General features: G+C 33.1%; 2 protein-coding genes across 3 annotated transcripts; both read right to left on the bottom strand.

Moving 5' to 3' along the window:
- Positions 1-3,470: 3,470 nt before the first annotated feature.
- LOC125592443 (glutathione S-transferase T2-like) lies at positions 3,471-3,842 on the bottom strand. The gene has a single exon (XM_048767606.1). The coding sequence runs from the start codon at positions 3,840-3,842 to the stop codon at positions 3,471-3,473; it is 372 nt and encodes a 123-aa protein (XP_048623563.1).
- Positions 3,843-12,649: 8,807 nt separating this feature from the next.
- On the bottom strand, positions 12,650-15,790 carry LOC106414143 (cyclin-D4-1). Of its 2 annotated transcripts, XM_013854853.3 has the most exons (7): positions 14,631-15,790; positions 14,304-14,390; positions 14,130-14,231; positions 13,845-14,049; positions 13,638-13,756; positions 13,005-13,098; positions 12,650-12,829 (listed from the first exon to the last, which is right to left on the bottom strand). In XM_013854853.3, exons 1-7 carry the CDS (start codon positions 14,880-14,882, stop codon positions 12,768-12,770), a joined length of 921 nt encoding a protein of 306 aa, XP_013710307.1. In that variant the 5' UTR covers positions 14,883-15,790; the 3' UTR covers positions 12,650-12,767. The 2 variants fall into 2 exon arrangements, with proteins under 2 accessions (XP_013710307.1, XP_013710306.1); XM_013854852.3 differs by having other exon boundaries at positions 12,650-13,098; positions 14,631-15,749.
- Positions 15,791-15,872: the final 82 nt, after the last annotated feature.

The following is a 15,872-nucleotide window of genomic DNA, read 5'->3' on the forward strand; positions in this document are numbered from 1 at the left end:
TTTTATTTAGAGTTTATGATTTATCCAAGGGTTTAGGGTTTACCCAGGGGTTTAGAGTTTATCCAATGGTTTAGGGTTTAAAATTTAGGGTTTAGGGATTAGGGTTTAGTGTTTTGCTAACGACGTAAAATATATTTTTTAATTTTTTCTTCTGTAACTACTAATTTTGTTTTACTTTTTTTTTTTATTTTAAAAACATAATATAATTTAACAATATTTTATTTTTTTTAAAGATAACGAATTTGAAATAATGAAATTCTATTGAGGTTTGATACTATAGGTGAACATAAAAGTAACTCATGTAATTATATGCAGAAGAAAGAGGGAACCAAAATGATTGAAAAAGGAAAGAAGACGGAGATAAGATTCGAGTCCCCATCTCACGGCCACTTCCATATTTAGTTTTTTCATGTCTCAACCAACCTCTCCATATCCAAAGGAAATAGAGAGAGAAATAGACAAATATACACATAAAAGATATCTTGAGAGAGAGATGCTTTTGCTTGATATGGCAATCTCTACGCCCTCTTGTCAAAGCTAAAGCTGCACACTCCAAGAGTGAAGATGACTTTGTGGTCCTCTAAACAGTTTTCCCTTTGGTTGGGTCTAACATTTAATTTTCATAAAGTTCAAACGCGTGCAGGTGCAGCTGTACTCGGTCGCCTTTGATCAGTTCATGTTTGAGAATAAAGAGTAATTAACGTTTGTTAATCTACAACTTTTCACGCGATAGTTAGCTAATTACTTCAAACCTAACTAAATTGTTTTCTCCTATTTTTTGTCCTTCTCTCTATTTACTTTTTGAAGGGAAACAAGAAAAAATATCTAAGGATATCCGAAGAGTGTGGTTAATTAGTTAAAAAGACCAGGTCTTTGTTTTTTAGTCCAAGTTTTTAAATTGATACAGAACTCGAATACAATTATTTATTATAGATATTACCAAAAGATCCTAATCTACCACAAAGCTTGATTTTGGTAATCTCCAATTATCCATTGATCCCATGACACATACTTAGAGCATGAGCATTGGTGAACCCCCTTGCGGTTCACATGATTTTTTTAATATTTTTTTGTGGGTCCATGAATAGTTATGAACCTGTATTTGTCTTTTTCTTTCTGCATTAGTGAACATGAATAAAGAGTTCATAAGACTAAAATAATAATATTTATTTTTTTAAAAAAATTCAAATTATTCAGAATACATGAATAAAATATTAAAAATATTATTAAATTTGTGAAAACTTTTTATTCAATACATTAAAAGAGTAGATTACATAAATTGAAAAATTGAAAAATATACAAAGCTTATTCATCTTCATCACCAAACTATTGCCAAATATTTTCCATTAAATCAGCTTTCAAACGAGCATGCTTCTCTTGATCTCGAACTTCTCTGCGCATGCCTAACATATCACCAGCTTGAATACTTTCTCTGCTTGTCACCTTTGAACTTCTGCTTGACTCTCCTGATTCGAACCCAGAAGTATTTATTTGAGCGTGTGTCGTTCGTTCTCTACTATCATATTGTGCAATATGACACAAGTTTTCATTATCTTACCTATCTTTTCCTTGTCCCATTGTAGAGCTGGGTTTTTAACAATTGCAAACCTCGACTGTAATACTCCAAAAGCCCGTTCGACATCTTTTCTGGCGGATTCTTGCTTTTGTGCAAATTTCTCGGCTTTAGGACCTTGAGGAAGTGAGATGGATTGGATAAATGTTGACCAGTTTGGATAAATTCTGTCAGTAAGATAGTAGGCCAAACGATAAGTGTGGTTGTTGACCTTGAACTTAACTTTAGGCGCTCGACCATGTAAGATGTCATAAAAAACAGGTGACCGATCAAGAACATTGATATCGTTGAGTGTACCTGGTAAGCCAAAAAAAGCGTGCCATATCCAAAGATCTTGTGATGCCACGGCTTCTAAGACAATTGTCGGCTTTCCTGAACCCCGTGTGAACTGACCTTTCCAAGCCGTTGGGCAGTTTTTCCACTCCCAATGCATACAGTCGATGCTGCCTATCATTCCCGGAAACCCCCGTACCTCTCCAACATCGAGTAATCGTTGAAGATCCTCGGCTGTAGGGCTTCGTAGATATTCATCTCCAAACAATAGTATTATTGCATCAGTGAAATTTTCCAAACATAAACGTGCTGTACTGTCACCAAGTCGGAGATATTCGTCATATGTATCTCCCGATTGACCATATGCCAGCATACGTATAGCTGCCGTACACTTTTGAAGTGGAGATAGTCCGTTCCTTCCGCAAGCACTTCGTCTTTGCTGAAAGTATGGAACTTCATTACTTATACGTTCCACAATGCGAAGGAACAATGATTTGTTCATTCGAAAACGCCTCCTAAACATTTCCGGTGGGTATGTAGGATTATCATTGAAATAATCGTTCCATAGCTGATTGTGTCCTTGTTCCCGAGCTCTTTCGATATAAGCCCGTCTTTTGGACTTGTTGGGGTGACCATGAATCACTGAGTCGATGTAATTATCAACAACTTGGTCGACCATTTCTTCTAAAGCTTCATCAACTTCATCACTTGATGAGGAAGACATTGGTCGGTTTTTTTTTATCCTAAAAAAGAAAAGGAGATTTGTAACTACAATTTCATTAATTGTACATATTACTATAATTCTATTATATGATCTTCTATCAAAATCTTTTTTTTTTTGCATTTTTCTATCATATTTTTAATTGTACATTTCTATAATTCTTTCTAATTTTCATAAACCATATTTTCTTACCAATCTTTTTTTTTACTTCTTCCATATTTTATTTTAACTATAATCTCTTTCTAATTTTCATAATCCATTTTTCCTTAACAATAATTTTTTTTTTACTTCTTACCTTGATGACTTTTTCTTGTATGTTGTTTGTTGTTGAAGGTAGTTGCTCTTGTATGTTGTTTGTTGGTCACGGACTTCACTCGATCAAGAACATCCTAGTTGAATTTAGTTGTTGTAGTTTGTTGTATGTTGTTGAATGTTCGTTTTGTAGTGAGAAAAGAAACAAAAACAAGACAAACAAGTGCAAGAGAAACAAGAGCAAGAGAAGAAATGGAAGATAACTTTGATTAAAAAGCAGAGAGTAGAGACTTCATTTATATAGAAAGACATAGAGTTATAACATAGTACACCCGTGAACTGGTTTAGTACATCCGTGAATCAAGTTCAGAGTTACAACAAAAGCATAATACATAGAGAGACATAGTACATGAGTGACCTGCAGTGTAGAAAGAAACAAAACCTACACTTTCCCGTGAGTAAACCGCAAACAAACAAAGGTAACGACCACTAAGATTGACCTGCAACAACCTAAACTTCCAACCCGTGACCTGCAACACTGTCACCTCCAACCCGTGACCTACAAAAGAAAAGATAACATAATCAGTAAAGCAAAGCAAGGAAATACACATCAACTACTCAAGCAAAGCAAGGAAATACACACAATAGACATCAAAGCATTTCAGAGATGAGTTTATTCTTGAGAGCCACTTCATTATCAGAAAGTGTGTCTATGTTTTTGGCTAGCAAACGATCAAGGATCTTTTGTCTGGAAATGGTGTTTTTCTCAGCTAGGATGCTATGTATATGATCATAAGCTGCTTCATTTGGCTTCTTGCGTTTAGCAGCTTTGCTAGCCTTAACACCAGGAGGTCTAACCTCTTCCTCCTCCTCAGGCACCGCCTCCACACCAGCTTCCTTCCTTTTCTCCTTCGGCTGAGAGTGTGACCTCCACTTCTGATCAAACCGAAGTTCCCTCCAGCAATGTTCAAGCGTGAACTTGAGATTGTAGTCATTGAAATAGATGTCATGTGCAGTCTTCATGACATCATTTTCAATTTACCCACTCGCTTGCTCCTTCAGAGCGGTTTCATGGGAACCCACAAACCTGCAGACCTCTGCATTCACCCTTCCCCACCTCTGCTTACATTGACCCCACTCTCGAGGAAGGGAGCCAATGAGCTGAGGACTAGAATTGAAATACGCCTCAATTCTCTTCCAAAAAGCCACTAACTTTTGTTCATTACTAACTATCGGATCTTTCTGGTGTTTAACCAAGCATTGATCAGTACAAAGTCTTCTTTGGTTGACCACTTTCTCCTTTCCGCTGGTTTAACTAACCCGGGTGAGTTAACAGCAGCCTCAGCAGAGTCAACGTCTATTGGACTACTGCTCTGCGAAGCTAATAGGTTAACAAACCCGGGAGCGTGAAGGGAAAAAAGGTCCATGTTTGAGGGTTTCGTGTTTTTGTTTTGGTTTGAGGGTTTCGTGTTTTTGTTTTGGTTTGAGGGTTTCGTGTTTCGTGTTTTTGTTTTGGTTTGGTGGAGTTACTATGTTTTTAAACAAGTTTTTACGTGTGAAAAAAGATAAAATTTAACTAACTATACCAACCAAAATTCATTACAGAACTACTACATAGTAATGAGCAGTCAATAGACATCAAATCAGGCGAAAAAACAGCAAGTTTTACGTTTCAAAAGAGAGAAAATTAAACTATCTCTACCAACCTAAGTACAATTCAACATTAATCACAGCAACCAACCAACCAACAATCAATGTGTCGATTTTATAATATTTACTTGTACTTCTAGTTCTCGTACTAGTTTAGTTTATGTCTAGTTCTAGTTCTACAAATCGTTATACTTTTGTTCTACTTCTAGTCCTATGTCTACTTCAATCCGGAGATAACAATGACCATCGATATAGTTTAGCTGACTCTAACCTTTCATTGTCAATCGAAGCAGACCTTCTCGAGGGAATGGACCTGCACAGTGAGGTCATAGACCGCCTCATTGAGTGAATTAACCTGTTCCTGGACATGGCAAAAGTATAGGACATTTGTGTTAGTAACTGTATTACAAATACAAGGAAAAAAAATTTACAGCGATGAAAGAGCTAAAAATGTTTGACTAACCTTAAGTCTCTCAAACTGTTTACTAAGATTGGACACCCCCAGCATCACCTGCTCAGCCTCTTCCACCCGTTTAGTTAGCCTCTCGAGCTCCTCCTGCACACCTATCACCCAAGGCTGACGATAATGGAGCCCATCAGCCTTGGTTATAACACCAAGAATGATCAGATATACAACTTACAATATAGAACATAAAGAATGATCAGATTATGATATACAACTTAAACTGAAGTTTAAAAGAGGAGACTTTACCTTGTATTTTCTGCAGGTGAAGAACCGCTTCCCAGGAAGAGTGTCGTAGTCCTCCTTCCCGCGCACCTCGTTAATGAGTCTCTCACCACACGGACACCTTTTAGGAATACCGTACTCAGAATCCGCCACGAAACTTAACATGTTGATGTGTTTGTGTTGCTTCTTTGAATGTCTTCTATCTTCTTCCGGATCCATCTGTCAAATAAATCAAGATTTTGTCAAATAATTACTCGTAAACCACAATCACGATCTACAACCCTAAACCCATCACTCGATTTAACCCATAAAACGAAACCCATCACTCAATTTATAAACCCATCACTCACCCATAAAACGAAACCCTAATTGGATTTCAAATCTCAGAAAAAAGAACCCTAAATCAAAAAATAATCACGATCTACAACTCTTGATCGAACCCCATATATCGATTTAGATCCCTTACTCGAAACCCCCAATTTTTCTTCGAAATCGAATAATTGCTTCCCACCCCAAATTCGACCCAATAAAGCTATAAACCTACAAGGTACTCACCTACGCTCGTAGATAGAAGAGCTCGTCGTCGATTACGTCGAGAAAATCGCCGGGAATCGTCGTCGCACGAAAAGTCGCCTCTCACGGTGAAACCCTAGTTTTTTCAGAGAAAGGGGAAAATGAGAAGAAACACGACGTGGCCCGACTTTCCCCCTCCTCAACGCGGAACGCTTGACCAACCAGCGTACGCCGCGTGGCAAAATCCACCCCTTACGGATTCATGCGCAAGGCCCGGTTCATCAAACTAATCGCATTTTTCTTTTTTTTTTAATCCACCGGACCTAAGATTTCGAGCCCACGAACCTGTTATAAACCGCTAATGCGGATGGTCTTATGCGCTTTCAGTTTTTTATTTATTTAGAAGTAAAAATGTTAAATCGCTGCTGAAGTAATGAGAACTGTTCGTACCAGACGTTGGAGTCTGGAGATATGTAATAAATGTTCATAGGAAGTAGTGAAACACTTTTCTGTTGTGATCTCAAATTGAATTACTGGTGTAAAATGTTTTGATCAGATGACAGTAACATGATTTTCTTACTATGGTCCTCTTCACGGAATCTTTCAGTCAACATAAACCCATCGGACAACGACTATATTAGGTCTGGGCACGAAGCAAATATCCGGAAAATCTACAATATCCGTGATCCGTTTTGTTCCCAGCGAATATCCACATTTATTATTTGTTTTGATCTGGAAAATTCTGGATATCCGGAATATCCAGAGTTTTTTTAAATATTCGTGGATTATTTGATTTGATTCGTCAGTTATATTTAAAAAATAAAAAATAATATACGACATTAAATTGAATAATTTTTTTTTAAAAAATATCAATTTAAAATAAAAATAATAATTTCATACTAACAAACTAACATTTCTAATATAAATTATACTAACAAGTGAACTCATATGTTAACATTTGACTTTGACTCAAGATAAAAATTAAATTGGATTGACAATAATCAAAACAAAATTTTTACAACAACTTAAAATTAAAAATTAACTAAATTATATCATAAACTATGTATAAATATAATTGTTTGTATATACAATTACATTACAAATCTATAAATATACGGATCAGATCGGATATCCAGCTTTCAAAAAAATATTGTGATTTGCTTCGATTTTTACGGATATCACATTTTGCTATTTGCTTTGATCCGAAGCTTTACGGATATTCATTTTCGGATCGGATCGAAATAAATAACGAATCAGATCAAATTTAACGGATAATTTGTCCAGCCGTAGTGTATATCGTGTACCATACATATATACATGCGTGTATATCATCATTTTATGATGATGATGATGATCATCATCATTCTCAGTGTCTTCACTGTGGCATAGTTACTGTCGTTCTGGTTCATTTAGGGAATCTAAATGAGACCCACAAGCAGGGTTTTGTAACCACCCTTTCAAGCTAAGGTCACGAATGGGAGGGGCAGAACAAAGGCAGATCATATGTATTGCAGGAGAACTGATTTTAAATCTCCATTCACTATTTTTCTGTTTCTAAAAATAAATGGCATGACAACTGCATATTTGATTAATTTCTTTGTCTTTTTGTGCAAAAAGCAATTCTTCTGTGTCATGTTCTAAATACCCACTTTTTAAAGAAGTTCACCCATTGCCTCTCTCTTCTAATCAATAAAACAAATTTTCTACAAATTAAATTCTAAAAAACTATTATACTCTTCTCTTTTAGTTCCCATTATTACGTAACTTCACTTATCAAATAAAGTAGATTTAATTCTTTTTTTCTTGTCAACATATAGTAGATTTAATTCAAAATCTGTATGTATTTGGTATATTTTATACTTTTATTTTTTAAAAATAAAAATATACTTTTAATGTTTTTTCTATAATATATGCATGTAAAAAATGACTAATGTTTGTGAGGCTTCAAATTCAGAACCACAGAGTTTCATAACAGTGAAGCTTTAGTAGAAACCACATACATGGAATATATGTATTAGATATTTTTAAATAATATAATCATCAACTTAAGAATAATATTTATGTCCGCGCATGCGTGCAGACGGTCCATTTAGTGTATATGTATCAACTGAAACTAGAAAATGTGTAACATTTTAATTCATATCATATTAAAAACAAATAGTATATATATATAAATATTTTCAAAATTTTAATTTTAGTGTAAAAAAGATTTATAGAATTAATGTAAAATAGAATGAAGAGCATTTATATGTTAGCATATTTACCTAGGTTTAAGTCGATGTTTTGAAAACCGGATCATATACTGACTCGGTATAGTTACTGGTTGGACTGGTTAAAACGGTCGAACCAGGTTTTTTATTTCTTTAAATTAAATATATATACAGTCCAACCGGGTTTTTTATTTCTTTAAAATTAAATATATATATATATATATATATAATAAGTATAAATCTAGCTATATAATAAACAAGAAAATATTATGTAAATTGAAATTAATAAAATCCAAATAATTGACCGTTCAAATTACCATATTTATTTATTCTTGCAATTGAAGTCTTAAATTTTATGAATATAACAAAATAAGAATAGTATATGAGAACCAAAAAGATTTTTTATATTCTTTCTTAAGAAAATAAAATTAAAGAGAAAATTAGTTAAATAGTGATAGTCAAACATTAATTATTAAATATTAAATTTAATAATAATTGAAAGCACATTAATTCTATGTTGATTTTTTTAAACCGGGTTTTGAAGTTGAACATGTTCACCGGTTTTATAGGTTTTTCGCCGGTTTTACTTGTTTTTCTCAAATCCACGTTTTAAATCGAACCAGACTCGGCTTTTTCACTGAGTCACGGTTGACCAGTTCGATCGGCCGGTCCGATTTTCAAAACATTAGTTTAATATTGCAGATATGTTATGGGAAAATCTAAATATTTTTTCAATAAATTAGTTTACCATTCGAACTCTAAGTTTGAAAACAAATAATATTATTATATTTTAAAGTGAAGAAGAAAAGCAAACTCGATTTGATTGCGTATTCAAAAGTACCAGCTAGGGTTTTTTTCCCCTTTGAATTACTCCCTCTGTTTTATTATAAGTATCGTTTTAGATTTCGGCACACAGATTAAGGAAACAATTAATTTTGTACATTTCCTATAAAAAACACTATTACCTATACACCTAACCATATTTCTAGGGGTGGGCATTTCGGTTATTTTATCGGTTCGGTTCGAGTTCGGTTCGGTTCGAGTTTGGTTCGGTTTGGTTAGTTCGGTTCTAGAATTTTTCCAGCTGAAGTAAACCATAGTTAGTTTGGTTTGGATCGATTTCGGTTCGGTTATGTTCGGTTCGGTTTATATTCGGTTTGGTTTGTATTCGATTCGGTTTGTATTTCGGTTCGGTTCGGTTTAATCGGATTTCTGAGAACCAGATTCAACATGATCCAAATAAGCCTTGCACTTTTTCATGTGTGCATTCAAGTTAGTAGTTCCACCTGTAGCAGGATTGCATGAATATGTTTTACCACAGTAGTTGCAGGAACACCTCGAGTCATCATCTTCAAGCCTAGTAAAAACATTCCATGCAAGCGATCTTGTAGGCAGTTTTCTTTTAGACTTTGGAGACTGTGTCGTAGAATCAGACTCTTTTCTTTTCTTGTTTGTTGTTTTTCCTTTATCCATCTACAAACATATGAAAAATCGTTAGTAAGCTAAAAGAATAGTTTGATGTTTTCACTTTTCAGTTGTATAAATATATGTAACAAATTCTTAGAACTTGATATTAAAAATCTCACCGAAGTTATTAGAATTGACACCACCAAAAGGAAAAATATGCAGGAAGGAGAGTAGGAGACGCATAAAAGAGACGCTGCAGAGAACTTTTTTTTTTAATTAGACTTGGTTTAGGTTTTAATTTTAGAGTTTAAAAGTATACGCTATTGAAAAAAAATTAACATGGAAATTATGTGGGCTTAATGACGAATATTACAAAAGTTAGATGAAGTGTCATGGAAATCAAATTATATTAGGATTTCCTTCGTGCAAAAGGAAATTACGTGGGTTTAATCTTAGGATTTTAATATCTTGATATTACTAATATTTTTAATTTAAATAACTATAAAAACAATTCGGTTTATCGGTTCGGTTCGGTTTAAACCAAACTGAACTGGACCGTTCGGGTTGGGAAAATCTTCAACCGAATAATTTGAAATGGACTTTGGTTTGGTTCGAATCGGTTTCGGTTCGGTCGGTTCGGTTCGATCAGTTCGGTTCGGTTTTTTTGCCCACCCCTACATATTTTAACCAATAGATAAATAAATTTTGCATAAAATTAATAAATTTTGCATTAAAAATCGAAAACGACACTTATTTTGTAACGAAAAAAATTCGCTAAAACAACACTTAATATGAAACAGAATGAGTATATAATATTCCATGATATTAGCTTCAAATATATTGGCCTAATTAGGGACACTGATGGTGATTCACGTGCAAGAAATCACTTTTCCATTTTACTCAAAATAATATTATATATCAGTAGCTTTCTCACAATGTGGTTAATTAGTCACTTGGTAACCATAATTCAAATGATTGTTCGATCTATGTACTTGATAAAATACAATTTGATGCAAAAGGAAAAGTGTTTTAAGTATGCAGTGGTAGTGAATGAAGGGTTCTCTTAAGTTCTGATCCCTGAATTCAAATTTCTTTTAGTATTTGAAGTTTATTTGTAATTAGAATTTCGAAAATTAATTCTGTGTATTCGACGAAATCATAGTTGAAGATTTGGAAATTTACACCTTTGTTTTAATTTTTTTTTCTAGTTATGCATAGAAGAAAAAGCAAATACTAAAAATTGTTTTTTTTTTATATCAAGCAAATCTCTTATATATTAAAATAGAACCATTGTAATAAATGTATTCACACTATAATATACACGTGACACACTCAAAATGATTTGATAATAAGTATGCTAACCCGTTCACACTATTTTCATAAATGTGTTCACACTATGTACTTTGCGTTTTTTTTAAATATAAAACTAACATACATGGTTCCAATAAAACTCTGAATTTTTCGGTTCGAATAAAAATAGATAACGAATCAAAAGCCAAACTATATATATATTTTTATTGTTTACGGATAAAGTTGAGCAAAATATTCATAAATTTTGATTCGATTCGTTATCCGTTTTGATTTGAAAAAAAATCTGGATATCTGTAACTTTACGAAACAAATCAAATACTAAAATACAATATCTAAAAAGAATCAAATCACAAATACCAATATTTTTAGGAACATATATCTAATTCGATCTGCCATATGCATATATATACATATATGTAAAGAATTATATATATATATATATATGTTATATATATTATACTTTATATCAGTTTTACAATATATTTATGAATTAAATTTATTATATTAGGTACTAGAATTTAATAAGTTAAATAATGTTTTACTTTTGTAGTAAAATGTTATTATTAAAGTTTTCAATTATTTTAAAATTTTTATTTTTTACGGATCAAATCAAATATTCTTTACAATTCTAAAACATTTCGGATATCCGAGTCACTGAATATCTAGGTGGCTAAAGATCGAATCGACACGAATGCTTTCAAATACCCAGATATTCGATATGTGCCGAGTCCTATTTACGAATACAATTTTGTTTTCTTTATATGAAAAATGACTAATGTTAAAGCCTTTTTTTATTTTAAATTAATTTTAATTTTATCTTTCATATATTATTTTGAAAAAAATGTCATTTAATATTAATTAACAATATTTTTATATATTTGTCAACTATTTTTATATATTTTTTACATACACATACATGTGCACTTTGATGTGAGCACCTTGTAACTAAGTATTCACCACAACTGAAGTATCTAATTTTTTTGAAAGTTGAAATATTTTTCTTAATGCTTCTTTCACTACCGACCAAATTGTAGTGAAATGACTTGTCTTAATAATTTTCTTTTCTTTTTTCTTAAACTATTATTTGTTTAGAAACTATAATATGAAACTATTGGTTCGACATGATGACTCTCTAAAATTCATAACATGAAAATAAACAAATAAATTAATTTTTAGTTTTTACCGGAAAAAACGAAAAAATCAAACATTTTAACCGAATAAACTAAAATGAATATTAATTTAAAATAATAGTTATATTTTAGAATTAAAAACCAAAAATAAAAAACCGAACCAATATCCAGATTAAACAGATTTAATGTCTTTTTATTAAAAATAACGAAACTAATAATCACATTTAGCGCAAGACGTGGGTTATTACCTAGCGTTGAAAATAATTTAGAAGCTGAGCATGATTAACCCGGGGTTTTTAAGATGAGGTTCTTAGCGGAAGTTAAGAAACGGTTTCTTAACTTCCGGTAAAACCTCACTCTAATAACTCCGGGTTAATCATGGTCTAACGATGTTTTTGAAGGAAAAATAATAAATAAAACATGTTTCGGACAGTTGAATGACTATGACGACTCATTATGATGAAGCCCAGTGAAAGAATTATAAAAGTTTATTTGTTTTGTATTGTTGTCTTTACCTAAGTCCAATGTCCAAATAATTATTCATTTCGAATTTCACACATGGACACCCACTGACACACACACACGCACACACGCACATCTTGCGTGTGTATACTCCGCGATTACGAATTCTGAATGTGTATAGTACGTACATATACGTTTATGCGGATACCGAAAACGACCCCTTAAACAGCAGCAAATATATTTTTTTGTGGCAAAGCTAAACAAATGTAATATTGGCCCACTAGCAATGATGTGGTTTCTTACGTCAACTTTGAGTCAAAGACTTATAAGCCCAATACCATAAGTGCTATGCGCGGCTTACCTTAATCACTTGAACGACACCGCCTCGAACAAAAAGCGAAACTTTTTTCCCGTTATTTTATTTGGCGGGAACCGAGAAAAAGAAAAAAATATATATTGTAATAGAAATATTGTCTTTTATTTAAAATTTTGCTATGATTATTTTTCCTTTTTAAGCTCTTATCACACATGATAATAATAATAATAATAACAAATTCGTTTATAAGAACATAGAAATTTAGGAAAGATGCGTATGGGAGTAAGAAGAAGAATCATGAGTCTTAAAGCTGAAACAAGAAGCTGATATAACCAAAGGTGCGTTGGGCTAGTGGTTTAGTGCTTGGAATATGTTCCATTGCACCCCTAGTTCGATTCCCATGGGGAGGGGTGTTTACGCCATGTTATCGGTATCAGCACAGACCGGCCCCGAACCTAGGGGGATTAAGGCCGAAGGCCCGAACCCATCCTGGTTAACAAGAAGCTGATACTTCTAAAACCCCATTTGGTGTTTGTGAACATAAGCCTGAGCCATCACTCCATATCATATCCCCAATTTTCTTCACACTCTCCTGCAACCAACAAAGTTTTTAAAAGCTTGACACTTTGTTTCGTCTCTTGAACACAAAACACAAACATATAGATCTCAACAGCAATTCTGTGTATAAAAGGATGACCTTAATGGAAACCAGAATCAACCAAACCACAACATGTACTGTGGAGGCAAGCTTTGGTAATAGATGGTGACTAGAGTGTGCACTGTGCAGTGAGTGTGTGAGAGAGAAAGAATCACGATTCACAAGACATAGCTATAGAATAATATACTTTAAAGTGGTCTTTGGTCTATATGTCTCAGACCCCCCATAAAGGCATAAACCACTTTCTCTTTGTTTTTTTTTTTTTTCTTTCTTTTGCTTTTCATAAACTATAATTACACATGTGTAATGCAAGGCATCAATTAGTGCACACACACACATATATATATATATATATATATGTGTCATGATTTCAATCTTCTCCATAACTGGCATTTACTTGAAACTGAACACCCAATTGCTGCTTTACATTGATACTAAAAAAATATATATGATTTTGGTGGAGTTTCTTTTACCTTTTGAAGTAGTGAGAAAAGAGGAGAGTTTTCAAAGTGAACTGTGTGCATTTCTCCAGAAACAGAAAGTGCCACTGCAGCAGCAACTTCAGAAGGTCTAAAATCCAAAAAGCCAATACCTGCTCACTCACTCACACACAACCACCATTATACTCCAAAATGGCACACAAAAAACAAAGTGATGAAGAAAAATAAGTACTTTTCCACCTTTGGTTTTGCTGACTATCACTTGTAGTGATCTGGATATCAATGTGTTGGATGGTTCTTGATCACATTTACTCATCTTTCTCAGGAAATATCTTATGTATGAGCATGGAGTTATCGCTCTCAATCTCCATTCCAATCTGTTCAACACCAAAAGCTCCATTCTTTGGATTGATTTAGCCTCAAACACAAACTGAGGATCTCCAACCTGTTCCAAAATGTGATCAAGACCGCAATCGATAAAAAAGAGCATTAGGACTTAGTTTTGGGAGAGAGATCAGTAAGCACCTGAAGATCTATTAACAATGGGACTTCAGTTTCTTCAACTTTGGCTGCTAATGATAAACAAGCCAGAGCCAGCAGCTGCATTGTCCAAGCTTTGTCAATATTCTACAAGACAAAACCATGGTCAAGGGCTAACACATTTTCAATCTTTTTAGTTGAATCAATATGTGAACTTACAGGGTGATCATGGACCGACAAGAACCGGTCCAAGTAGTTCACTGATAAGCAAACACACAATGGTCCAAAATGGTGCTCTTCACAAGCCTGTTGTAATAAGAACAAGAGATGCATTAAAAGTTTATCTCTTTTTCTCTTTCTCTAGCTTACAAAGATCTAAAGCTTAGAGATTGAAGTCGATCTATTGTCAAATGAGGATCAGATACACACCAACACACTCTTTATGTCCCAGATCATACATCAAAGGGAATGTGATTTTAAGAATTTGAGCTCATAGAGATGACAAATTAATATAAAAATGGGAAGAAATATAATAAAAATTCAGACCTTCCAAATCCAGTTCAGAGCTTCTGTTCTTCTGACATTCAAATCTAAATCTCCACTTCTGAGTCTCTTGATGTAATCATCCCTTGGCAAATGCTGCTTCTCCTTCTCCATCATCTCTCTGATAATCTCTTCGCTCTCTGATGGAAAACCCATCTGAGAAATCGGATTTTTGTCAACAATCATGCCCTTCTCTTCATCGCCAACGTTGGTGGTCTCTGTACACAAAATACTCTGTTCTAGATGTTCTGCCATTATAACAGTGCGCTCAAAAAGTAAAAAACTTTTTTGGTCTAAAAATAATATATTGTTAAGAAGTTTGGAGAAGGATTGTCATCTAGAGATTGGGTCTTTGATTTTTTTTTTTGTTGATTTGTGTGCAAAGTAAAGGGAGGAGCTTTTTTATTGAGGAAGTGAAGAATATGTGTGTTTTTTGGTAAGTAGGTAATGTGGGATGAGAGACTTGAGGAAGAAGAGGATGAGAGAGTATAAAATTTGAAAAAAAAGATAGAAAGTGAATGGACTATCATTGTAACAAATGTTCCCTCATTGGAAAATTAATGAGAATGTGTTTGAAATTTGTTGTAAGCAATATAGTTGGTTGGATTCTGTTGTTGTATTTTAGTTTTTGGATGATGAATCAAGTGAATGCTTGTCTGATGGTTTAGTGTCACATTAGCAGTATGAATTTTGTAGGAATTTAAAATTTAGTTTTTATTTTATTTTATATATTCAAATAAATGTTAAGATAGACAATGTTGAGAATTTTGATCAAAATAGTATATTAATATGTTTCATGATTTTTTATTTTAATTACAATTTATATATATATATACATTGATAAATAATTCCAAATAGTATCAAGTCTAATAATTTTCTAAAAAATTGCTAGCTTTCATGAATTTTTAGATAATCAAATCAATATTTGGTGGTGTTCTACAAAAAAAACTAATTATTGGAGTATACCAAAATTGATATGTTGATATGATATTGTTCTTTATTTGGTGAAAACATTCGTCGAATCATAAGATTTGTTTTATAAATTCAATCAAACTGAAAACAATGTTTCAATCATATTAATATAAATTCAAATTACATGCCATAAATAAAAGATGGTTTTAGTATTATTCTCAAAATCCATGAATGATGATGTTTGAAACATTTGGTATGGTTAATCTTTGACCATTGTGTGTTTTGACTAAGGTGTCACTTTCAGATTCAAATCATTTCCACTACTACATCATT

This window comes from Brassica napus, chromosome C9, assembly GCF_020379485.1.
Source record: "Brassica napus cultivar Da-Ae chromosome C9, Da-Ae, whole genome shotgun sequence".
Lineage (NCBI taxonomy): Eukaryota > Viridiplantae > Streptophyta > Magnoliopsida > Brassicales > Brassicaceae > Brassica > Brassica napus.